Genomic DNA, 25,724 nt, shown 5'->3' with positions numbered 1-25,724 from the left:
GAGGAGGGGGAGGAGGGGAGAAGGAGGAGGGAGAGAAAGAGGGAAAGGAGGAAGGGAAGGAGGAGGGCAGAAGAGGGAAAGGAGGAGGGGGAGAAGGAGGGTAGAAGAGGGGGAGGGGGAAAAGATGAGTACCTCTCTTTGTCCCCCACTGCTCTGCGTATTTCCAGACCCGCTCTGAGAAGTCCCATTCTGCCCCCGAAACCGCAGCCAGCCCAGGCAGGCTAGAGACGTGAAAAAAAATGCTGCCAACTCACCACAGCATCCTGGACACACTCTGCTGACGTTTGCCTGGGTATTTTTTCCAAATCCCGGTTTGCAGTGATCCACTTTGGTGCCAGTTAGAGATCCGAGAACATAACTTATCTTGGGACCACCAACCGAGTCCAAAGCCCGGTCCTCGAGGGACTTTTCGATCGTCGCGTAGGCCTAGAAAGCAAAATCACCCAAGAGGACAAATCCATGCGATGGAGTCAGGAAGCGGCCCGGTGGCCCCGGGCGGGCCGGCGGCCCGGTGTTATTATGGTGGCGGCCAGGGAGGTCCACGCCGGGAGCCACGTGCGTCCGCGGGCCGCCGCAGGCCTCCCGCTCCCCCTCCATAGCCCGGGCCCGGCCCGGCGCCCCAAGCTTCATTCATTCATTCAATAGTATTTATGGAGCGCTTACTATGTGCAGAGCACTGTACTAAGCGCTTGGAATGGACAAGTCGGCAACAGATAGAGACAGTCCCTGCCCATTGACGGGCTCACAGTCTACGGGAAGCTTACGGCGTCACGGGAAGGTGAGGCTGGTCCTTCCCATCCAGCTGCCCCTTGGCCTCAGCACATGCGGCGGAAAGCCCCCATCATTCATTCATTCAGCAGTATTTATTGGGCGCTTCCTATGTGCAGAGCACTGTACTAAGCGCTTGGAAGGGACAATTCGGCAACCAAATAGCCTTCCTGGGTTCCGCTGGTCTGGGGAGATGCCCCTTAGGCGATCAGGGTGATGCCAACCGCAGGGCTCTACTGGGACGCGCCATCATAGTCCTGGGCCTCTCTCCTGCGACAAATTGAGCCAGATTCCATTTTCCTTCGCTCCAGTCAATTCTGCTCCCAAGGAGCCCCAAGGCCAGAGGACCTTCAGGAAGGTAAAGTTGTCTCTAGATTGTAAGCGCGCTATAGCCAGGGACTGTGTCCGTTACATTGAAGCAGCGTGGCTTAGCGGAAAGAGCCCGGGCTTGGGAGTCGGAGGTCATGGGTTCCAATCCCGGCTCCGCCACCTGTCAGCTCTGTGACTTCGGGCAAATCACTTCACTTCTCTATGCCTCAGTTACTTCGTCCATAAAATGGGGATTAAGACTGTAAGCCCCACATGGGACAACCTGATTACTTTGTATCCACCCCAGCGCTTAGCACATAGTAGGCACTTAAATACCATCATTATTATTGTAATCGCCACGGCGTTTAGTAAAGTGTTCTGCACCAGTAAGCGCTCAATAAATACGGTTAACTGATTCTAGACTGTAAGCTCATTATGGGCAGGGAAGATGTCTACTGATTCTGTTGTACTGTACTTAGCACAGTGCACTGCGTATAATAAGTGTTCAATAAATTTGATTGTTTGATTGATTGATTGATTGATTGATTGATTGAATGGAGCCAATCCAAAAGCTCAGGTCCGCTTTGGGGCAGGGGAGGAGGCAGTTTCAAACAAAGGTCCTGAGATCCCCTTAAACCCACCTTCCAGAAGATCCAGACCATCTGCCTCCCTGGAATCTAATCATAATAACTGGGGTATTTGTTAAGCGCTCACTATGTGCCAGGCACCGTACTAAGCGCCGGGGTAGATACAAGATAATCGGGACAGACACAGTCCCTGTCCCGCCTCCCGGTTTTAATCCCCATTTTACAGACGAGGGAACTGTGGTCCAGAAAAATGAAGTGATTTGACCAAGATCACACAGCAGACAGATGGCAGAGTCGGGATTAGAACCCAGGTCCTCTGTCTCCCAGGATCGTGCTCTTTCTACTATCCATTCATTCAATCGTATTTATTGAGCGCTTAGCAGTGCGGCTCAGTGGAAAGAGCCCGGGTTTGGGCGTCAGAGGTCACGGGTTCTAATCCCGACTCCGCCACTTGTCGGCTCTGTGACTTCGGGCAAATCCCTTAACTTCTCTGCGCCTCAGTTCCCTCATCTGGAAAATGGGGATTGAGACTGTGAGCCCCACGTGGGACAGGGACTGTGTCCAACCCGATCTGCTTGTATCCACCCCAGCGCTTAGTACAGTGCCCGGCACATAATTGAGCGCTTAACAGGTGCCGTAATAAATCAATAAATAAATATTATGTGCGGAGCACTGGACTGGGCGCTTAGAATGGACAACCGGGCAACAGATAGAGACCATCCCCGCCCAACGACGGGGTGGCGGGCTACTAGGCCTCGCTGCTTCAAAGGGCAGGGACTGTCTCTGTCTGTTGCCGACTTGTTCATTCCAAGCGCTTAGTACAATGCTCTGCACATAGTAAGCGCTCAATAAATACTATTGAATGAATGAATGAATGAATGCTTCATCAGAGATGGCCTGAGGCATTACTAGACGCCTCTGTGGTCAGTCCCACCTCGGGGACCCCTGCACCCCAAACCAGGCCCACCCTGGAGTCAGTGGGAGGGAGACGACTGGACCCCAGGAAAGTGATCCAAGGGGGACGGTAGGTGGCACTGCAGGTAAGCTGAAGAGACTTGGGGGGGGGGGAATCTATCTGGAGATAATAATATTATTAATAATAATAATAATAATAAATAATATTGGTTAAGCGCTTACTATGTACATAGCACACTCCCAAGCACTTAGTACAGTGCTCTACACACAGTCAGTACCGCTTCTCTGCAAATTGCTTCTCACTCAGCTTGGCTCAGTGGAAAGAGCACGGGCCTGGGAGTCCGAGGACAGGGGTTCGAATCCCCGCTCCTCCCCTCGTCTGCTCTGTGACCTCGGGCGAGCCACTTAACTGCTCTGTGCCTCAGGTAGCTCGTCTGTAAAATGGGGATCGGGACTGCGAGCCCCAGGTGTGGAAAGAGCCCGGGCTTGGGAGTCAGAGGTCATGGTTCGAATCCCGGCTCTGCCACTTGTCAGCTGTGTGACTGTGGGCGAGTCACTTCATTTCTCTGTGCCTCAGTGACCTCATCTGTACAATGGGGATGAAGACTGTGAGCCTCACGTGGGACAACCTGATGACCCTGAATCTCCCCCAGCGCTTAGAACAGTGCTCTGCACATAGTAAGCGCTTAACAAATACCAACATTATTATAGCCTGATTACCTTGTATCTACCCCAGCACTTAGAACAGTGCTTGACACGTAGTAAGGGCTTAACAAACACCATCATTATTATTAATAAATCCCAAGCACTAGGATTACCCTGTATCTACTACCCCAGCGCTTAGAACAGTGCTCTGCACATAGTAAGCGCTTAACAAATACCAACATTATTATTATTATGAGCTAGTGAGGAGTTACTGTTCCTCCCCAAGGCCCCCTAACCCTGACCAAGACTAATTAATTCAATAGTATTTATTGAGTGCTTACTAGAAGCAGGAGCGACCCCCACAGTCCCCCACTCCACCCTATTTAATTCCTTCTCTGTTCTTAGTAGTCCCAGGGGCCACAGAAATATCAATCAATCAATCGATCGATGGTATTTATTGAGAGCTTACTATGTGCAGAGCACATAGAATATTAAGCGCTGGAGAGAGTACAATACACCAAAATTAGAAGAAGCACGGCCTAGGGGATAGAGCATGGGCCTGGGAGCCAGGAGGACATGGGTTCTAATCCCAACTCCCCCACTGGTAAATCACTTAACTTCTCTGTGCCTCAGTTACCTCATCTGTAAAAAAAAAAAGAGATTAGGTCTGTGAGCCCCAGATGGGACATGGACTGTGTCCAACCTGATTAGCCTGTATCTACCCCATTGCTTAGTACAATGCTTGGCACATAGTCAGCGCTTAACACGTACAATAATGATAATATAATCATTATTATTATTTTTACAGTGCCTGGCACATAGTAAGAGCTTAGCAAATACCGTAAAAAACGAACAAAAAAACATGTTTCCTGCCCATAACGAGCTTACAGCCTAGAGGGGGGAGACAGACATTAACGTGAATAAGTAATGTATAGTATATAATTTATAGATGTGTACATAAGTGGTGTGGAGTTGGGGTGGGGCGAATATCAAACGTCCAAAGGTCACCGATCGAAGTGCATTGACGCCGCCCAAGGGAGAGTGAGCCAAGGGAAAGAGGAAGGCTACAGAACTCAAGGTAAGATTCCAACCAATTCTTCATGTCTGGCTTTGTTCCTGGACTTCTCCCCGCTCTTCTTGAAGGGGACGCCTAATCTACGGAGACTCCTCTGGCACTTGACCAGGACACTGAGGCTCGGGAATGACTGGAATGGGCAGAGTTCAGGCCCGGGTGACCAACAGGCCAGAGTTCTGAGGCGAGGTCCCCAAATACTCTTGCCAGAGGGTGCTGGGGACTGAATTATCTAAGATTTCACCACTACTGTTAGGGTTTTGCACCTTATTCTGCAGGACGACGGCAGGAGGAGAAGGCTTCTCGTTCCTTGGGAACATAAAAATCACTCTACCTTTTTGATGTAGTTGGTAGAATTGGAACAGTCAGAGTTCTCACAGAAATCTTCGTAGGCCAGTGCGAAAGGAAAAACTACAAAGTAAGAGAGAATTCCATGGAGCTGAATGCTTTCTGACTAATAATAATAATAATAAGGATGGTATTTGTTAAGCGCTCATTACATGCCAAGCACTGTACTGAGCTCTGGGGTGGATACAAGCAAATCGAGTTGGACTCCGTCCCTGTCCCACGCGGGGCTCACGTTCTCAATCCCCGTTTTATAGATGAGGTAACTGAGGCACAGAGAAGGGAAGTGACTTGCCCAAAGTCACACAGCAGACAAATGGCAGAGCCGGAATTAGAACCCGAGACCTTCAGAATCCCAGGCTAGTGCTCTGTCCTCTATGCCATGCTGCTTATTCGCCAGACGGCAAAAGGCAGCGGCTTCAATCCTTCATCTGAACTTTGGTATCATTTAACATGAGATGGGGCAGTCACCACCTGATCGTACTACAAAATGCAAATATCTTGGGCTAATGATTTTGACTAATGATTTTGATGAAAACCTCACTGTACTGAGCCACTTGGAATTAAACCAATCAGGCAGGAAAGCCTCCAAATCTGACGATACACCTTGCCATGCACGTGAGAGGCAGCATGGCCTAATGGATAGAGCACAGGTCTGGGAGTCAGAGTACATGGGTTCTAATCTTGGCTCTGCCAGCCATTTAACTTCTCTGTGCCTCAGTTACCTCATCTGTAAAAAGGGCATTAAGACTGTGAGCCCCTGGTGGGACAATCTGATTACCTTGTATCTCCCCAGTGCTTAGAACAGTACTTGGCAAATAGTAACAAATGCCACAATTATTTTTTATTATTATTGGTCCCTTCTTCAGTTTGCTCCTCTCCTTCCCTCACAGCCTCTCTCCCATTTCCATTTTTTTCCTCCTTCTTCTGACTTCAGAAGAAGCTCTGGAAATGAGAGTGCACCCTAGGACAGCTGGAGCTCTTGAAGTGCATCTTTTAAATAACAACAATAGACATTTCCAAGATTGAAAGTGAACATTTCTTTAAAATTGCATTTTGCTTAATTGAATGTGTTCTCACTCATTCAATTGACATTTCAATATTTACCTTCCCTACGAACCAACATTTCACCCCTCTAGGAGGCCTGTTAATCTTTTTCAGAACAAACAGAGACCATTAGGGATCTCTTCTATCACTTCTATCGAATCTCAACAAGCTTAAAAAGAAATCACTATCTTTACCAGAAATTTTTTTTTTAAATGAAGCAGATCAAATGACCCAGATTTCATTCAGTGAAATGGCTTTTAAAATATAATACTGGGTATGTTAGACTTCTTTAGAGACGTATACCTAAGTACCTTTATTCTAAGGCCCTCTAAAACCTTTTTCAGTATGATTCATTAGTATCTAGCAGTCCAAGATCCATAATGGGATTTACAGTTTAAAAAGATCATTTGTCCAGGTTAGCAGACTCGAGTCACTTTCCAAGACACCGAACAAATCACTGTTGTCAGCATGAAAGGGGGTTATCAGAATTATCCTTAAAGAACTGGGATTTTTTTTAAAAAAAAAAAACCTTCTTCTATCGCCCCAACCTTCATTGGCTAAGCAAATGGAATTATGTGGTAATGGATGGAATTTATTATTCCAGGTTGAAACATCAGTAGATTCAAGAAGGGCTAGGAGAAAAAAAAGGATGAGGGGTTCACCACATTATTAATAATAATAATGATGATGAAGCCACAAGGCTTCTCAATATTGCCCCAATTTGCCCCCAATCTCAAGGACCAGGGCTACCTAAGGGGGATGCAAGCTTACACCTTCCTTACTCATTCAATCGTATTTATTGAGCGCTTACTGTGTGCAGAGCACTGTACTAAGCAGGTTGCATATATATTCCCCTTGCCAATCCACTAGCACTAAGAGAGTGATCACAGTGCTCTTCGCTAAGTGGGGGCTGGTATTTGTGAGTGATCTGGGGAATCAGAATCAGCCTTCCCACATTGGCCCTCCATGACCGTGTACAAACGTCCCATTCTGCTGCACTTAAAAATACCAAAATATCCATCTGAGACTCACCTACAAACATAAATGTCAGCCTGTGGGTTAACAGAGACATCGCGTCTGAAGCAGAATGGCATTGGGAATTCCACTCTCTTATCTCACAGTGCAAGTCGTGGACCAGGGCCTCTAAGTTTTTCAACAGGCGTTTTTCAAATGATGCAATGACGTTGTTTTCACATGTGTCCGTTTCAAATTCAGTTGAGAGATTTATGCTCTTCCCTGGGGTATGATACACTTCCACCAAAGCAAAGAAAAGATCGCTTCATTTATTTATGGTAGAGACTTCCTCGGGACTTTTTTTTTTTCCCCATAAACACAATGTAAAGAGTGAATACAATATTGAGAAAATGTTTTCATTTGCTCAAAAAAATGTACCTTTATTCCACATCTCTCCCTGGGGAAGTAATTCTGCAAACTACACCTATTATAGTGGGTTGATATTTTCATGTAGATTATGATGGCACAAAATCATTATGGCGATTCAACAGTAAACAAACACTTGGAAAAAGAATTAGCTGGAAATTAGCTTTACTGTAGACCTGTTTTTGTCATAAACACTGTTTGATCACAGTGTTTTAAATTGCCCTGTTCCACTCCGAATAGGCATCTCAGACCATGTCTCTAGACTGTAACCTTGTTATGGGCTGGGGATGTGCCTGCTAAATCCCTTGTTTTGTACCCTCCCAAGTGCTTAGTACAGTGCTTTGCACATAATAAGCGTTCAACAAATACCACTGATTGATGGATTGATGTCTCCTTCAGGTGAGAGATGCTTTGCTTTCAACTCCAAAATAAAGGATTTTCATCTGAGGCACTGCACTGTTTGACCAACTAAAAATAACCAGCGTGGCTCAGTGGAAGAGCGCGGGCTTTGGAGTCAGAGGTCATGGGTTCGAAGCCCCGCCCTGCCACCTGTCAGCTGTGTGACTGTGGGCGAGTCACTTCACTTCTCTGTGCCTCAGTTACCTCATCTGTAAAATGGGGATGAAGACTGTGAGCCCCACGTGGGACAACCTGATTCCCCTGTGTCTACCCCAGCGCTTAGAACAGTGCTCTGCACATAGTAAGTGCTTAACAAATACCAACATTATTAATCAGGTTGAAGTCCACGCCCACGATTTTCAGGGAATTTTTTGTTTGTTTTTCTGTGAGACTGTGGCCTTGGATGGGTCAGGGAGATTTGATTGGGGCTACTTCTTATCTGCTCTTTATTTGCTAAGGATTATAACTGCTTGAAATTTAGATTAAGCCTCTGGTTTCCAAGTTTATCTGGGAATGGTGTAATCTGGGAGAGCAGAGAATTGTTATCACCAATCACACATCAGCAGGAAAAGGAGACACCCAGCGAAGGCACCCACTGAAGTTTGAAAGGGGTAGTCCAAACACATAAAAAGAAACATTTCTTCAACCCGCAGATGGCATTCAAAACCACAGGAAGTGTCTCAGGCAGAAAACTATCAAGAAAGTAAAGGAAGCTTTAGTGACTCAAGCAGAAAATATCAGGAAAGTCAAAGAAGGTTGGGCTAAAGCCATGGATGAGAGCTCCGAACGGCGTTCCCGGGAGGAAAAGTTAGGAATGTAGAGGGATAAGCTGGGGTGTTGGATTGTCAATCCATCATAATTACTGAGCACTTATTTGTCTGCAGAGCACTGTATTCAGCATTGGGGAGAGTGCACTATAACAGAGCTGGTAGACACGTTCCCGGCCCACAACGAACTTCCAGTCTAGAGGGGGAAACTGACATTAATATAAAGAAGTAAATTATAGATACGGGCATAAGTGCTTTGAGGCCGAGGGAGGGTTGAATAAAGGATGCGAATCTATATGGAAAGGTGGCACAAAGGGAGTGGGAAAAGAGGAAATGAGGGCTTAGGTGGGGAAACAATCATTCATTCATTCCCTATTCATACTATTGCATTCATTCTTATTGAGTGCCTACTGAGTACAATCCATCAATAGTATTTATTGAGCACTTACTATGTGCAGTGCACTGTAGTAAGCGATTGGGAGAGTACAATACAAGAGAATTAGCAGACACGTTCCCTGTCAATTCTATTAGACTGTAAGCTTGTTGTGGGCAGAGAATGTGTCTATTTTATATTGTCCTCTCCCAAACGCTTAGTACAGTGCTCGGCACACAGAATGCACTCAATAAATGGGATTGAATAAATAGGAGGGGCTTTTACAGAGCATTACAATAGGCGCTTGGAAGGGTTTGATAAAATAAAGACCCAATCCCCGTCCTCAGGAAGTTTGTTGCCAAACTGTCTGTTCCAAGCGCTTAGTACAGTGCTCTGCACATAGTAAGTGCTCAATAAATACTATTGAATGAATAGAAGCAGCGTAAATTAGCGGAAGGAGCACGGGCTTGGGAGTCAAATGCTGGCTCCGCCACTTGTCTGCTGTATGACCCTGGGGAAGTCACTTCACTTCTTTGTGCCTCAGTTCCCTCACCTGTAAAATGGGGATTAAGACTGCGAGCCTCACGGGTAACAACCTGATTAACTTGTATCTACCTCAGTGCTTAGAACAGTGCTTGGCACATAGTAAGCGCATAGTACCACCATCATCATCATGTAAAGTCCCCCAAAATGTCCCGTTATTCAGGCCGGGAACAGGACCCTGGGCTAGATGGATCAGACTCATCCCGAGACTGCTTTATTCTTTTGATTAGGAGGGCAATTTTTCCGACCTCGCCATCGACCTCAGCGCTTAGAACAGTTCTCTGCACATAGTAAGCGCTTAACAAATACCAGCATTATTATCGACGGCTGTCAGACATTTGATATCCCTCCCGAGGCGGGGAATGTGTTTATGGTTCTCTTGTCCTCTCTCGAGCACTTAGTTCAGTGCTCTGCACCCAGTAAGCGCTCAATAAATGCGATCAAATGAATGAAGGAAAGTTACTCAAGCCTGGTATTTATGCCTCAGCCTGTATGAAGAACAGAAAAATGAAGCGGACGTTTGTAAGGGTCAAATTTTCACTTCGGACGTAGGGAGGCAACCGAGGCAGTTGGTGAGGTGTTGGGGGGGGGGGTCCCCGTCGCCATCAGCACTCCCCCAACCCGGCTAAACCCAACAGGGCCAAGGGATCCCGCCTCTGCCACTTGTCAGCTGTGTGACTGTGGGCAAGTCACTTCACTTCTCTGTACCTCAGTTACCTCCTCTGTAAAATGGGGATTAAGACTGTGAGCCTCCTGTGGGACGACCTGATGACCCTGTATCTCCCCCAGCGCTTAGAACAGTGCTCTGCACATAGTAAGCGCTTAACAAATACCAACATTATTATTTTTATTATTATTATAAGGGGCCAGGGAAGAAAGCATGTGGAAATAGGGACAGCGTCTTTAGGATAGAGAGGAGGGTAGGAGACATTGTTGATTTAGCAGGAGGGAAGGGTAAATCATACACTCTGCACCACAGCTTGTGTGCCCTGGTGGCTACTGCCCGATGAGGTTGGTGCCCACAGCGGCTTTATTGGTAAGCGGGCAAGTAGAGCTTGTAGCTCTGATTTTTTTGAGCTCGTTACGGGCAGGGAACGTGCCCGCTAACTCCGTTACGTCGGACTCTCCCAGGTGCTCTGCACGTAGTAAGCGCTCAGTAAATACCATCGATCGATTGAGCAAATATTTTCCCTCTAACCACCCCGGCGAGACAGCAGGAAAATGGAAACTCTTTAAAGCCGCAGCCAAGTGAAAGCATCCCTTACCATAGACAAGGAAATGAATCTCTGTGGTTATATGCCTATCTCCACGGGCATAGGCGATAGTGCAAATATAATTCCCAGAGTCACTTCCATGAATGTTAAAAAACTCCAGATTTCCTTCATCAGTTAAAATAAATCTTTGTGATTCTGGAAAGACATATAAAAGACCGCAATGATGCTACTACTTTTAAAACTTTAAAGTCAACCCTCATTCAAAAAGGACCCAAAACTTTCACGGACCCTCGGGAATTGCTTAAAAGTAAAGCCTCGTCTAAATTTGCTTCTTTGCCACGGAAGGACGGGTTCTGCTCAGACCAGGAATGGTTTCGGAAGAGAATTTCCTGTTTATCCTGAAGGTGCAGGGGGCAAAGCCATCATTTTCCAGCTGCAGCCTGAAAACCTCCAAAGGGTTTCAGAGTTTGCCCTGGGAATTCGGTTGGCAACCTGCCTGCACGTCTGACAGGAGGAGCTGATTGAGAGGACTGATGTCAACATCCTAGAAAAGCAGCTCGGCCTAGTGGCAAGAGGCCAGGCTTGGGAGTCAGAGGACCTGGGTTCTAATCTCGGCTCTGCCAAATGCTTGCTGCCTGACCTTCTCTGGGCCTCAGCTTCCCCAACTGTAAAATGGGGATTCCACGTCTGTCCCCCCTCCTTCTTAGACTGTGAACTCCACGTGGGATAGGAACTGTGTCCATTCTGATTAACTCGTACCTATCGCAATGCTTAGTACAGCGCCTGGTATATAATAAGCGCTTAACAAATACCATGATAATAATCCTAGGATGGGTACCAATGCCCAGCTGGTTCGTGTGACTCCAGGCAACACTTTGGGGATTGACCGTTCATTCATTCATTCACATGTATTTATTGAGCGCTTACTATGTGCGGAGCACTGTACTAATCGTTTGGAAAGCACAATTCAGCAATAAAGAGAGACAATCCCTGTCCACACCGGGCTCACAGTCTAGAATGATCACACCCCATTCACTGGTAGGCAGCGAGAATGACGTCTCACAGGAAAAGAAACACCGAAAATGTTACTTTTCGGCCCGTTCGTGCCGACTTGCAACAAAAAGCAGTAAAATCAACCGCCCCTCTAAGGTTAGCTGGCTTTCGAATCGCATGTTGCTCGTGCCATGAATCTGTAGACAGAATTCCAGGAATTTTTACAACCAGCAGTTAGAGTCCCAAGCCAAGGATGATTTCAAACGATATGCACGTGTCCAAGGGGACATTCTCTCAATTCCATTCTTTGAGACTTTCACGGCGCGGAAGACTGGATAGTCAAGTCGAGAAGCAGCGTGGTCTAGTGGATAGAGCACGGTCCTGGGAGTTAGAAGGACCTGGGTTCTAATTCCGTCTCTGCCACTTTTCTGCTGTGTGACCTTGGGCAAGTCACTTCATTTCTCTGTGCCTCAGTTCCTCTCTCTGAAAATGGGGATTAAGATTGTGAGCCTCACGTGGGACACAGACTGTGTCCTACCTGATGAGCTTGTCCTACCCCAGTGCTTGGGACAGTGCCTGGCACATGGTAAGTCCTTAACATATACCTTAAAAAAGTTTGAATCTGAAGACAAACTCATTTTAATATTCCACTGACTCTTCAGTCTTGCAGAGTTGTTTCAAAACAACCAAAGAATGATGCCAACAAAGAAAAGAGCCTTGAGCACATTTCCCAAATGGTGACACCACTTTATAAACACCATCTCAGAGAAAGACCCAAGCTTTATTCAGGTGGGAGAAGTAAAGAGGGGCACGTTGGAGGGGCAGCGAAATAATAATAATAATTGCGGTATTTGTTAAGCCCTTACTATGGACCAGGCACTGTTCAAAGCGCTGAGCTAGATAGAAGATAATTGGGTTGGACGTAGCCCCTGACCCACGAAGGTGTCACAGTCTCAATCCCCATTTTACAGATGAGGGAACTGAGGCTCAGAGAAGTGAAATGCCTTGCCCAAGGTCACCTGCAGACGAGTGGTGGAGCCAGGATTAGAACCCAGGTCCTTCTGACTCCCAGGCTGTGCTCTATCCATTAGACCATGCACGGAGGTAGAACGGGATAAGAATACATTCCTATCCCTTACTCAGAGACCCACCCACAACAACACACACACACACGCACAAATTTATATTTAGAATATATATTTTATTTAGAAGCAGCTTGGCTTAATGGAAAGAGCACAGGCTTGGGAGTCAGAGGTCATGGATTCTAATTCCAGCTCTGCCCCTTGTCTGCTGGGTGACCTTGGGCAAGCCACTTAACTGCTCTGCGCCTCCGCGACCTCAGCTGTAAAATGGGGATGAAGAGTGTGAGCCCCATGTGGGACAACCTGATTACCGTTTATCTACCCCAGCGCTTAGAACAGCGCTTGGCACATAGTAAGCGCTTAACACATACCCTCGTCATCGTTATTACCAGATACTTTCGGACAGTCATCCTCGGTGTAGAGCAGAGTGATCGATGTGGTAGAGTGGTAGGGAAAGGTGAATAACACAATATCTGGGAATGGCCACCCTAGATACCTAAACTTTCACCACAGGTAGGGGCAGAGCGTGGAATTTGTAGGAATCAGTGAGGCTGGGAGCCCCACTGCCAGATGAATAATAATTTTCATAATTTTGGTATTTGTTAAGCGCTTACTATGTGCCAAGCACTGTCCTAAGCGCCGAGTGGATACAAGTTAATTAAGTTGTCCCACGTGGGGCTCACAGTCTTCATCCCCATTTTCCAGATGAGGGAACTGAGGCCCAGAGAAGTTAAGTGGCTTGCCCAGAGTCACACAGCTGATAAGTGGCAGACGCGAGATTGGAACCCACGACTTCTGACTCCCAAGCCCAGGCTCTTACCACTGAGCCACGTTGCTTCTCATGAAGTGAAGTGACTAAGATAGAAAAAGAATACTGAAACCACAGCTGAGATGGACTTCTGCTTGCGCTGCTGTTGCTTCTCCAAGAGGCCGTTGGATTTCCGAATTTCTGTGACCAAAATATTCAATTCGATCGTATTTACTGAGCGCTTACTGTGTACAGAGCACTGTACTAAGCGCTTGGGAAAGTACGATACAGGAACAAAGAGATATGATCCCTGCCCTCAGAAAGCTCACAGCCAGTGCTATGTACTCAGCTGACCCGGTAACGTTTGGTCATTTACTGCTTTGATTTGATTTCTGAAATGTGTTAAGCGCTTACTTTGTCCAGAACACTGTGCTCAGTGCTGGAGAAGGATATAAGAACTCGGGATCAAACACCCTCTGATCCACATTAGACTCTCAACCTAAAAGCAGCATGGCCTAGTGGATAGAGCTCAGGACTGGGAGTCAGAAGGACCTGGGTTTTAATCCCAGCTCTGCCACTTGTCTGCTGTGTGACCTTGGGCAAGTCACTTCAGAGAAGCAGCGTGGCTCAGTGGAAAGAGCATGGGCTTTGGAGTCAGAGGTCATGGGTTCAAATCCCGGCTCGGCCGTTTGTCAGCTGTGTGACTTTGGGCAAGTCACTTAACTTCTCGGTGCCTCAGTTTCCTCATCTGTAAAATGGGGATTAAGACCGTGAGCCCCACGTGGGACAACCTGATTCCCTTGTGTCTACCCCAGCGCTTAGAACAGTGCTCGGTACATAGTAAGCGCTTAACAAATACCAACATTATTACCAACATTATTACTTCACTTCTCTGGACCTCAGTTCCCTCATCTGGAAAACGGGGATTAAGACGGTGAGCTCCACGTGGGACAGAGACTGTGTCCGACCGGATTACCCTGTATCCACCCCAGCGCTAAGAACAGTGCCTGGCACATAGTAAGCACTTAAAGAATACCACAGTTATTATTATTAGTAGTAGTAGCAATAATAATAATAATAATAAAAAGGTCTGCAAGGAGGATAGACATCCTGGGAGAGAAATATCCAGGCAAATTCAGTCAAAATCAACTATTTCAACTAGGACAAAAAGCGGTTGTTCTTCTCACCATTTCAGGCAAGGCCATCTTGGAGAGAAACAAGAAAACTTTAATACTGGCACAAGTCTTCTGCCCAGTAATGTCGGGGGGTGTCCAGAGGAAGGGAGGGGCTCCACCACATGAACCCCAGAATCCTAAAGGCAGGGAGCTTCAGTCGCTTGACGGCAGTCAACTTCCCTCGAGTCTGTGTTTCAGTACCTACGTGAACTTCGTAACGTTTCAAGTTAACAGACGTTAAAAATGCATTTTCTGGTGGGGCGGTATTTTAGTAGGCTTTTAAATATTCATTTTGGGTTCTTCCTCTTCATCGCTTCTATTTTACGCTTGATCTAGTGTGGGCATTTGAATCCTGGGTGCGCTTTCTAACTTCGTCAGAAGTACATGAAGTAAGTGAACCGTAAATCACCTAGCCTAATTGGCCTGTCTCTCCCGGGTCCATGAGGGGGTTCCCAGGGACAGGACTGGCAAGATAAACGCCCTCTCAAAGGCAGAACGGCTTGGTTTTCGCTCCCCTGCTCCCCACTCCATTTCCCTCTTTCTCCTCCTAACCCCTGGCCTGCCCACCCTTCCCACCCCAATGCAGACACCCCCATTTTGCTCGGGAGAAGAGCCAGGGCCAAGGGCCGGTGCTGTGTCGGGAACTGTTTCATGAGAGGCAGCATAATAATAATAATGATGTTGGTACTTGTTAAGCGCTTACTATGTGCAGAGCGCTGTTCTAAGCGCTGGGGTAGATACAGGGTCATCAGGTTGTCCCACATGAGGCTCACAATCTTAATCCCCATTTGACAGATGAGGTCACTGAGGCCCAGAGAAGTGAAGTGACTCGCCCGCAGTCACACAGCTGACAAGTGGCAGATCCGGGATTCGAACCCATGACCTCCGACTCCCTAGCCCATGCTCTTCCCACTGCTTCTCTTAAGTAAGGCCAAGTGGGTAGAGACAGGGCCTGGGAGTCAGAAGGACCTCAGTTCTAATCCCGGCTCCACCACGTCCGCTGGGCAAGTCACTTCCCTTCTCCGGTTACCTCATCTGGAAAATGGGGGATTAAGATGCTGAGCTCCATGTGGGACATGGAGTGTGTCCAACCTGATCAGTTTGGATCTATCCCAGGGTTTAGTGCGGTTCCTCGTAGATAGTAAGCGCTTTACGATTACCACCCCCCAAAAAAGCTAAGCTGGTTGTGCCCTCACCTGCAGGCTCAGCAGTGTCCCAACCCCAGTCCCATAAAGGAAATTTCTGTGACAAACTCGGTGCGGACATACCTTGGGTTATCAAGCCTATGGGACCAGTCCATCGGTATTTTGGATCCACCATTCTCTGCCCCATCAGCTTTTCGGTCAAACATTTAAGAATGAGCTCTTTGGAATGAATTAGGACCAGGACTGAAACAAAAATGGAAAGCGAAACGTTACAAGATTTCAAGGCTGGATCCATGGGCTCTGCTCACGTGGGCAGATCGTTTCAAAATGAAACCTTAGATTTCACACGGGACATTTTATCTGGGGCTGGACCTCCTAGACTGAGTATATATATTTTTTCAATGGACTAATTCTTGTAACTGTCACTTCTTTTTGGGGTTGATGTGGACTTTTTTTTCTCCTCCCTGAGGGTGAAAATGTCCTCTCTGGGAGCCCTGGGCCTGTGTGGCAGGGAGGCCTGGAAGCCTCAGTCTCCCAACTTCCAAGAAGCAGTGTGGCCTAATAATGTTGGTATTTGTTAAGCACTTACTATGTGCAGAGCACTGTTCTAAGCGCTGGGGTACAGGCCTCCCAGCACAGGTCTGGGAGTCAGAAGCACCGGGGTTCTAATCCCGGCTCTGCCACTTGTCTGCTGCGTGAACTTGGGCAAGTCACTTCACTTCTAGAGTTTAGAACAGTGCTTGGCACCTAGTGAGCACTTAACAAATACCATCATTATTATTCTCTGTGCCTCAGTTCTCTCATCCGCGAAAAGGGGTTTCAATACCTATTCTCCCTCCTACTTAGACTGTGAGCCCCATGGGGGCCCGATGATCTTGAGTCTACCTCAGCGTTTAATGTGGTGCTTGATACAGAGCAAGTGCTTAACAAATACCACAATTATTTTTATTATTATTATCATTTTTACCTCATTCTATCTCGCCACTGACCCTTTCGGCCACGTCCTGTCTCTGGCCTGGAACGCCCTCCCTCTCTGTATCTGACAGACGATCGTTCTCCCCACCTTCAAAGCCTTATTAAAAACATATCTCCAAGAGCCATTTTCCCTACTAAGCCCTCGATTTCTCTTCTCCCACTCCACTCTTTATTCACCCCTCCCTCGACTCCACAGCACTTTCTATATATCTGTAATTTATTTATCACTATTAATGTCTGTCTCCCCGCTACACTGTAAGCCCTTTGAGCTCTCCCAAGCACTTCGTACAGTGCTTTGCACCCAGTAAGTGCTCAATAAATATGACTGACTGATTGATCGAATAAATGCCATGGATTGATTGACATTCAGCCTACTCCTGAGGGCTGGGGTACACAGAGGCTCTCAGGCTGACTTGTCAGCTGTGTGACTTTGGGCAAGTCACTTCACTTCTCTGGGCCTCAGTTACCTCATCCGTAAAATGGGGATTAAGACTGTGAGCCCCACGTGGGACAACCCGATTACCTTGTATCTGCCCCAGCGTTTAGAACGGTGCTTGGCACATAGTAAGCGCTTAACAAATACCATCATTATTACTATTGCTATGCCCAAATTCCCCCACAGGAGCAGAGGACAAGTGGACTGGGCTTTCAGTTTAAAATGTTGGGATAATCTAGTATTACTATTATTACTATTACTAATAACAGTAGTATTTGTTAAGCACTTACTGTGTGCCAAGCACTCTACTAAGCACTGGGGAATATACGAGGTAATCAGAGCCCATGTGGAACTCACAGTCTAAGTAGGAGAGAGAACTGGTATTGAATCCCCGTTTTACAGTTGAGGGAAATGAGACTCAGAGAAGTGAAGTAACTTGCCCAAGGTCACACAGCAGACAAGTAGCAGAGCCGGGTTTAGAACCCAGATCCTCTGATTCCCCGGCCCAAGCTCTTTCCGATAGGCCATGCTGCCTATGGGCCGTTGGGGTGTCGTTCACTTGCCAGGCAGCCCAGGTCTAATCGTTGGAAAGGGACTCCATAATGTTCAACAGTTAATTGGTCCTAAATTTGTCTTCCTCCCTCATTCGAGGGCTCCTTAAACACAAGGCTCATCGAAAATTATTTTCTTCTCTGAACATCCCCTAACGTTTTGGCACTGTGTAATGGAAACGGAAGCTCTCAGGAAATAATTTCGATGCTACTGAACAGTGTTGCCTTATTTTTCTTTTCCGCTGCAGGGTCAGAAGTCAACTCACACGGCTGCTTTTCTGGCTTTTCACTCCCGACGGGGCACAGTGGGTTTGGGGGAAGGCCTGTGGGTGAACACTTCTGTCATTTGAGGACTGAGCGTTTTCATACTATGGCAGCGTCAGGAGGTAGAGTTTGCCAACTCTGCGTATTATACGCTCCCAAGCATTTGGTATACTGTGCTCTAAACATAGTAAGCGCTCAGTAAATACCACTGATGGATTGATTGTTAGCTGCTACAGAACACAGTTCTGGAAACCCAGGCCTGGCCCAGGAGGGTTAACGTGTCCGTTGTATTGTTAAAGTCTACTCTCCCAAGAGCTCAGTACAGTGCTCTGCACACGGTAAGCGCTCAATAAATACAAATCGCTGACTAAGGTGACCACAGCAAGACGATGTCCCCGAGAAGCTGAACTTCTGGGGCCTGCCAGGCACTTTCATTCATTCAGTCGTATTTATTGAGCACTTCCTTATGCAGGGCATTGTACTACGCTCTTCGGAGAATACGATATCACAATAAATGGAGCTCACAGTCTCAAGGGACACCTGCACCCTCCCAGGTTCAAAGTATTATTAAGGTCACATCTCCTCCAAGAGGCCTTCCCCGATTAAGCCCTCTTTTCCCCGGCTCCCTCTCCCTTCCGTGGCCTCCATTCACTTGGATCTGTGACCTTTGGACATTTGGTGTCCGCTCCCACGTTCGGCCTCTCAGCATTTTTGTACCTGTCTTTAAATTCGATACTATAAGTCATTTCTTCATATCAATGTCTGTCTCTCCCTCTCGACGATAAATTCATTCATTCAATCGGGTTTACTGAGCGCTTACTGTGTGCAGAGCTGTGTTCTAAGAGCTTGGGAGGGTACAGTAAAACAATAAACACATACTTTCCCTGCCCATAATGAGTTTACAGTCTGGAGGGGAAGAGACAGGCATTAATATGAATAACTAAATTACAGAGATGGGCCTAAGTGCTGTGGGGCTGGGTCGGGGGGAAGTCAGGCGACAGAGAAAGGAATCGGAGAAGAGGAAAAGAGCATGTGAGCTAATTCTGTTGGATTGTACTCTCCCAAGGGTTTAGGGCGGTGGCCTGCACATCGTGAGCACTCAATAAATACCACTGATGATTACATTATTTGCTGCATTTGCATTTTCTGCCAAAACTTTGTGTAGAAACAGCACCACTAATGTAACCCAGCACTTCGTTGAAGGGCAAATGTTGCTTTTCTAAGAGAAGCAGCGTGGCTGAGTGGAAAAAGCCCGGGTTTGGGAGTCAGAGGTCATGGTTTCTAATCCCGGTTCCGCTACTTGTCAGCTGTGTGATTTTGGACACTTCACTTCTCTGGGCCTCAGTTACCTTGTCTGTAAAATGGAGATTAAGACCATGAGCCCTACGTGGGACAACCCGATTACCTTGTATCTACCCCAGCGCTTAGAACGGTGCTTGGCACATAGTAAGCACTTAACGAATGCCATCATCATCAAATCCGACCCCCAATTCCCACGTTCACAGGGGCGGACTGCTTCGAGGCTGGTTTGGACCTCCCCTTTGGGAACGGCCATTATAATGCCAGGGAAGAGAGATAGGGATCTTTGAGGTGTCAAGATTAAAGAGAAATCAGGGTCTATTCATTTATTCTTTCATTCATTTATTCCATCGTATTTATTGAGCTCTCACTGCGTGTGAAGCACTAAGGGTTCTTCAGCCTAAACTAGTAATCGATGTAGACATTTTCAATTCTAATCCTCAAGATATTTGTTGGCTTACCTGTTGATCCTTCTATTCCTAATATTTGTTGAGGGGCTGGTGTGGAATCTGGAATAGGTGTGACCATCACAACCTCCTCTGCCTCTGAAGATGCTTCCATCTTGTTTGTACTTTCCCGCTTTGCGAGTGCCACTCTGCTTTCTACACAGTGAGATGGATTCATAAAACAGAGGCTTCCATCTAGACAGATATGAAAAAAAAAAAGAAGCAATGAAACACACATACGCCCCTGGAATAACAGACTCGTTTACTTACAAACTTCAGTTCTGCATGGAAACACCTGCTGGTCTGGAAAATGAAATGTTCTGTCACGTGTCACGCTGGCGAGTTGCACCTTCAACTGCTGTTGATAATGGAACCTGCCAGATTAAATTACCTTTTGTGAATCCTATAAAGTTTTAAATCTGAAAAATAGTGGGGGAGGTTTTGGGGAGGTGGGATAGCCTGTTCACAAGACAGTTGGGGAAGAGTGATTTCTGACCAATCTCCTAAAATTTCCAATTTTAGGGAACAGTCACTTTCAACACACTACCACAGACCAGTTCTAAAATGTACTTCAGGCAAAAATCTTATCCATTTTTTTCAACATAGTAGCATTACAAATTACATAAAACAGTCTATATAGATAATTCATTCATTCAATCGTATTTATTGAGCGCTTACTGTGTGCAAAGCACTGTACTGAGCGCTTAGGAGAGTACAATATAACAATCAACGGACACATTCCCTGCCCACAGTGAGAGGAGAAATTAAAGAAGCCTAAATAATTTTTGCCACACTTCCTTGTCTCGGCAGTCTGCACATAAAAGGTGCTCCTTAAATAATATTGATTGATTGAAGTTTCACTTGATTAGTCTTTAGATCTGATTATTTCTCTCCAAAGCCTAAATAACCCCATTCCTCTCCCAAATCTTGCCCGGTGTCTGAGCTTGATCAAGTCTGGCTGAGTTCTGGAACTCCTCCCTAAGAAAAAATTCTGAGATCTTTGTGCTAATAGTAAAGTCAGGTGATTCTTCCTCTGCCTAACTCTCCATAACCAGGTCTGGGGTCATGATCGAAAGCTGCTGCTGCAAAAAAGGAAAGGCTAGATATGAACCCTGTTATCTTTATGAACAGTCTGTCTTTGGTAAATAAGCAACCCCAAGCCCTGGAGATTTTTTTTTTTCACTTCAGGGGTAATGAAGATCTGCTGATTAAGAGTAGTCTTAATTGCTGGAGCCTGTAGCAGAAGGAGGCCGGAGATAAACACAGCAAGGCACCTAAACGAACCTATATAATGAAAACTTCAGCCCATCCCTAGAGAAAGGAGAGGAAGATCGAGAGATGAGGCGGTGGAAAGAAGGTAGGAGATGACTGGAAAATGATGATGGAGACAGGGAAAAGATGCTGGGAATAGGAGGAAGGGACTCAAGGAATGGGATGGGATGGATACCCAACAAAGATCTGCCTGGCTTTTAACCTATTGGATATTTTAATATGGCACGATTATAGAGTAACGGGGGGTCTGGGGAAAAGATTGGGAACTCATTTAACTCTCCTTTCAGCCCGTGGCTTCTCACCAATACCTGGTCTGCCAGTCTCAAGTCCTGGCAGGGAACTAATAATGTTCTAAATGAAGAGACGCCTTAAAAAATGTCAGGACTGGCATGCCCACAATTTACCTGTCCTGTGGGTCCCCGAGGCCAAGTGGCTACCTTGAGGATTTGCCGTTTCTATGTTCGTATGGGTCCTGTCTGGTTTAAAGGCGGGCAGCAAATTAAATCGCAGCCAAGAACAAACCCAGTCCGCTTCAAATGAACAAAATCTGTATGTACTGTCTTCAAATATACCAGCACTTCCTAATTGTCTACACGTTTTTGAAAAGACGGGATTGAAAAGAAAATATGAGTAAAATCTTTTGAGGAAAATCTGTTTCCAAGAAGTGCTATCTTGGGGAAAAAAATAATCGTAGCAGATTAAAATTCAGATTTTTCACAACTCTTTGACGTACAGCCACTTGCTTTTCTCCCCTCTCTTGGCAATACTGAAATCTCTCCTTTGGTGCCAGTAAATTAAAGACAAGAGTTTAGTGATTCAAGTTTAAATTAGGATTTCCTATCAACGATGCTGATGCCAGGCTCCCTTGGTACCCAGATTACTCCCGGGAAGTAAATGAGCTACTTCTGCTGGCACCCCAGTTTTCAATCTAGAGTGTGGATTCCCTATAAAAGCTAGTTTTAAAAAACTAGCTAGTTTTTAGAAAGCTTGTGGTGCATCCCAAGGATTTTTGTGAACATGCACCTTTGATTTTACCCTGAATCTGCTCCTTTACTCGGGGACTGCACCCATGCGTATGGGAAACCAAAGAAGCTGGCACCTCAAACTGAGGGCCACGCCTCTGCACAGCTTGTTATGGGCAGGGAATGTGTCTGTTATCACCATTATTATCATCAATATGGCAATAATAATAATCACGGTATCGGTCAAGCACTTACTCTGCTTAACCTTTCTGAGCACTGGGGTAGATACAAGTTAATCAGGTTGGACACAGTCCCTGTCCCACATGGGGCTCACACTCTTAATTCCCATTTAACAGATGAGGTAACTGAGGCCCAGTGACTTGCCCCAGGTCACACAACAGAGCCCCAGGTCACACAACAGAGATGGGATTAGAACTCAGGGCCTTCTGACTCCCAAGTACGAGCCCTATCCGCTAAACCATGCTGTTTCTCTGTTATATTGTACTCTCCCAAGTGCTTAGTACTGTGCTGTGCACACAGTAAGCGCTCAGTAAATACGATTGACTGACAAAGGACCACCTTTTTCTCCCTCGGTTTTCCAGAGGGGCAGGGAAGAGGGTGAGAGGAGTGATGTAGAGCACCCCCCGCAATCCCTCTTCCCCACCCTGAGATCACTTATCCTGGGCGGTGTGTGCCCTTGCCCAAAAGGTTGGAAAGCAATTACACGGGTGCCATTTTGATGCTTTTCTTTCCTCTCTCCTCTGCTACACTGATTTTTGGGGACTTCAATAACCACCTGCTTCCTCTGCCGTGCAGACCTCCTGCTCCAGCCCACCTCAGGCCCCGCAGCAACTTGGATGAGCACACTTGATCTGGTCACAGCGTGGCTCAGTGGAAAGAGCCTGGGCTTTGGAGTCAGAGGTCATGAGTTCGAATCCCAGCTCTGCCACTTGTCAGCTGTGTGACTGTGGGCAAGTCACTTCACTTCTCTGGGCCTCAGTTACCTCATCTGTAAAATGGGGATGAAGACTGTGAGCCCCACCTGGGACAACCTGATTCCCCTGTGTCTACCCCAGCGCTTAGAACAGTGCTCTGCACATAGTAAGCGCTTAACAAATACCAACATTATTATTATTACCCCTGGATCATTTCTAAACTCACCAACTCTGAAACCCCCTTCTCCGATGACAGCCTCCTGGCCTCCCATCTCACCCACATCCCTTTCTCTCCGCACAAAACTGATCTCTCCCCAGATGCCAACGGCCTCCTCCCCGGTTCTAATGCCCACAGTCTTGGCATTATCTTTGATTCCTGGCTCTCAGCTCACAATCGGTCTGTTGCTGAACCTTGTCGGTTTCCCCTCCACAACATTTCCCAGCCAGGCAGTCAGTCAACTGTATTCACTGAGCGTTGTGTGCAGAGAGCGCTTACTGCGGGCAGACCGCTGTACTAAGCACTTGGGAGAGTACAATATAACAGGCACATTCCCTGCCCACAGTGCCTAGAGGGGGGAGACAGGTATTAAATGTAAATACATAAAATTACAGATGAGTACATAAGCGCTGTGGGGATGAGAGGGGGGATGAAGAAAGGGAGTGAGTCGAGGCGATGCAGAAGGGAGTGGGAGAAGAGGAAAGGAGGGCTTAGTCAGGGAAGGCCTCTCGGAGGAGATGGGCTTTCAGTAAGGCTTTGGGGTGCCAGGGGAGTCACTGTCTGTAGGATAGGAGGAGGGAGGGTGTTCCAGGCCAGAGGCAGGATGCGGGTGAGATCTGCCCTTTCCTTACCCTCCTAACTGCCCCCACCTCAGGGTCCAGGTGCTTATGATATCCAGGGTTGACTTCTGTTGCTTCCCTAACCTGCAATTTAGTCCAGTCTCTCCCTGTTTGACTGGAAGTTCTTTGAGACCAGGGATTGTACCTAGCACCTGTATTGTACTCTCCCAAGCACTCAGCACAGCGTTTGGCCGTCCCTCCATTCAATCAATCGATGGATTTATTGAGCACTTACTGTGTGCAGAGCACTGTAGTAATCGCTTGGGAGAGTACAACAGTATGGTGCTCGGTACACAGTAAGCGCTCAATAAATACGATTGAAGGAAGGAAGGAATAAACAGGGTTGGTAGACGCGTTTCCCGTCTTCCAGCCTAAATATCTATTCGCGGTTTATGGAGACCTATCCAAGAGCTGGTGGTTTCTGGGGCATTCGACGTACAGTCAAATTGAGCCAGTCTGAAAGGGCCTCGTGAAGTAAGCCCTTTACTATCAATCAGTCAATCGTATTTATTACGGAGTGAACGCTCTACTATTTCTCCCACCTCTAATCTATTTTAACATCAGTCTCCCCCTTTAGACTGTAATCCCCTTGTGTGCGGGGGGAACCCATCAACCAACTCTGTTGTCCCCAAGCGCTTAGTACAGTGCTCTGCCCCCAGTCAGAGCTCAATAAATACCACCGATGGACATTTCTAGTGCCAGCTGGGCCACCTGCGGCAGCTACCGTACTCTCACGCCAACTGATGATGGCGATCCTCCGTAGGCACAAAAGAGGATAATTTGATCCCGTTCGCCTTGCATCCTCCTGGAGACGTTAAAGCCGCCAGAGCCGAGGGCAGCGGTGGACGAGCGTATTTAGGTGTGGCACGAGGCCATCGTCAGATAATGGTAAACCACAAGTCATAAGCTAAGGAAAAGGGGGGGTGGAGGGCGGGGCGGGGGGGGGTGTTCCATTTCTTCAGTGGCAAGAATGAGGAAGGACGGAGCCTGGGCTAATTTTAGCTGGTGGGGTTTTGCAAAGAGTTTTCAAAATAATTCAGCCCATCCAAATTCTAGCTCTGCCTCCGCTGTCCCCCTCCCTCCTCCTCCTCCAGCGGCCCCCTCGGGCCCCTTACTGAAGCTCGCCGGCTGGTGGTAGGTTGATGCCCGCTTGCTGATGATGCCCGCCTGCAGCAAGGCCTGGGTGTGGGCTCCACTGACTTTGTGCCAGCCTGAGGCCGGTGGAGGGGGGAGGCTGGTGGTTGGATGGAGGCCGGAGGGGGTGAGGGAGGAGGCCAGGAGGCCAATTGGGGGGGGGGGAGTGACCAGGAGGGGAGAGGGAGGCTGGCATGGTGGGGGGGCAGGAAGAGGGGGAGGGAGGGGGCAGAATGAAGGAAAGGGGGGAGGCCGGCAGTGGGGATGGAGGGAGGGAAGGCCAGGAAGATGGGGAGGGAGGCTAGTGGAGGGGAGGGGAGGGAGAACTAAGGGGGAGAGGGGGACAGGAAGAGGAGGAGGCAGGCAATTGGGGGGGGGAGAAGCAAGGAGGGGAGAGGCCAGGAATGGGGGGAGGCAGTGGAGGGAGAAGCAGGAAGCCCCCCCGGCCGGGGGTGGGCCCAGGGCCATCCGAGGAAGGGGAGGGGGAGGAAGAGGAGCAGGAAAAGAGAGAGCGGAAGAGGAGAAGAGAAGAAGAGGAGGAGAAGGAGAAAAGGAGGAGGAAGAGGAGGAGGAGGAAGAGCAGAAGGAGAAAAGGAGGAGACAGAGGAAGAAGAGGAGGAGGAAGAGAAGGAGGAGGTAGGAGAGGAGGAGGGAAAGGAGGAGGAGAAGAGGAGGAGGAGGAGAAGAGGAGGAGGGAAAGGGGGAGGAGGAGGGGAAGGAGGAGGATGAGGAGGGGAAGGAGGAGGAGAAGTGGAGGAGGAGGAGAAGGAGGAGGAGGAGGGAAAGGAGGAGAAGAGGATGGAAAGGAGGAGGAGGAGGGAGAGGAAGAGGAGGGGGAGGAAGAGGAGGAGAAGAGGAGAAGGAAAGGAGGAGGAGGAGAAGAGGAGAAGTGGAGGAGGAGGAGACAGAGGAGGAGGGAAAGAAGGAGGAGGAGGGGAAGGGAGGAGGGGAATGGAGGAGGAGAAGAGGAGGAGGGACAGGAGGAGGAGGAGACAGAGGAGGAGGGAAAGGAGGAGGAGGAGGAAGGCATCCCTCGCCCCTCCCCCAGGCCCGGACACTCACCCGCCGCCGCCGCCGCCGCCGCCACCAACACCGCCAGGAGGAAA

At 47.7% G+C, this 25,724-nt stretch overlaps 1 protein-coding gene across 1 annotated transcript in view; it reads right to left on the bottom strand.

Moving 5' to 3' along the window:
• Positions 1-24,740, bottom strand: part of LOC103168609 (zona pellucida-binding protein 2-like) — a 33,807-nt gene extending 9,067 nt beyond the window's left edge. Inside the window, exons 1-7 of the mRNA XM_039910663.1 lie at positions 24,600-24,740; positions 19,494-19,673; positions 15,631-15,750; positions 10,416-10,559; positions 6,721-6,939; positions 4,631-4,707; positions 255-426 (exon numbers count right to left, since the gene is read on the bottom strand). Coding sequence (XP_039766597.1) covers positions 255-426; positions 4,631-4,707; positions 6,721-6,939; positions 10,416-10,559; positions 15,631-15,750; positions 19,494-19,656 — 895 coding nt within the window. The 5' untranslated portion in view covers positions 19,657-19,673; positions 24,600-24,740. The remainder of the gene's footprint in view (positions 1-254; positions 427-4,630; positions 4,708-6,720; positions 6,940-10,415; positions 10,560-15,630; positions 15,751-19,493; positions 19,674-24,599) is intronic.
• Between the last annotated feature and the right edge of the window lie 984 nt (positions 24,741-25,724).

This window comes from Ornithorhynchus anatinus, chromosome X3, assembly GCF_004115215.2.
Source record: "Ornithorhynchus anatinus isolate Pmale09 chromosome X3, mOrnAna1.pri.v4, whole genome shotgun sequence".
NCBI lineage: Eukaryota > Metazoa > Chordata > Mammalia > Monotremata > Ornithorhynchidae > Ornithorhynchus > Ornithorhynchus anatinus.
The sequence above is the reverse complement of the archived record's forward strand: the minus strand, read 5'-3'. Positions and strand labels throughout refer to the sequence as shown.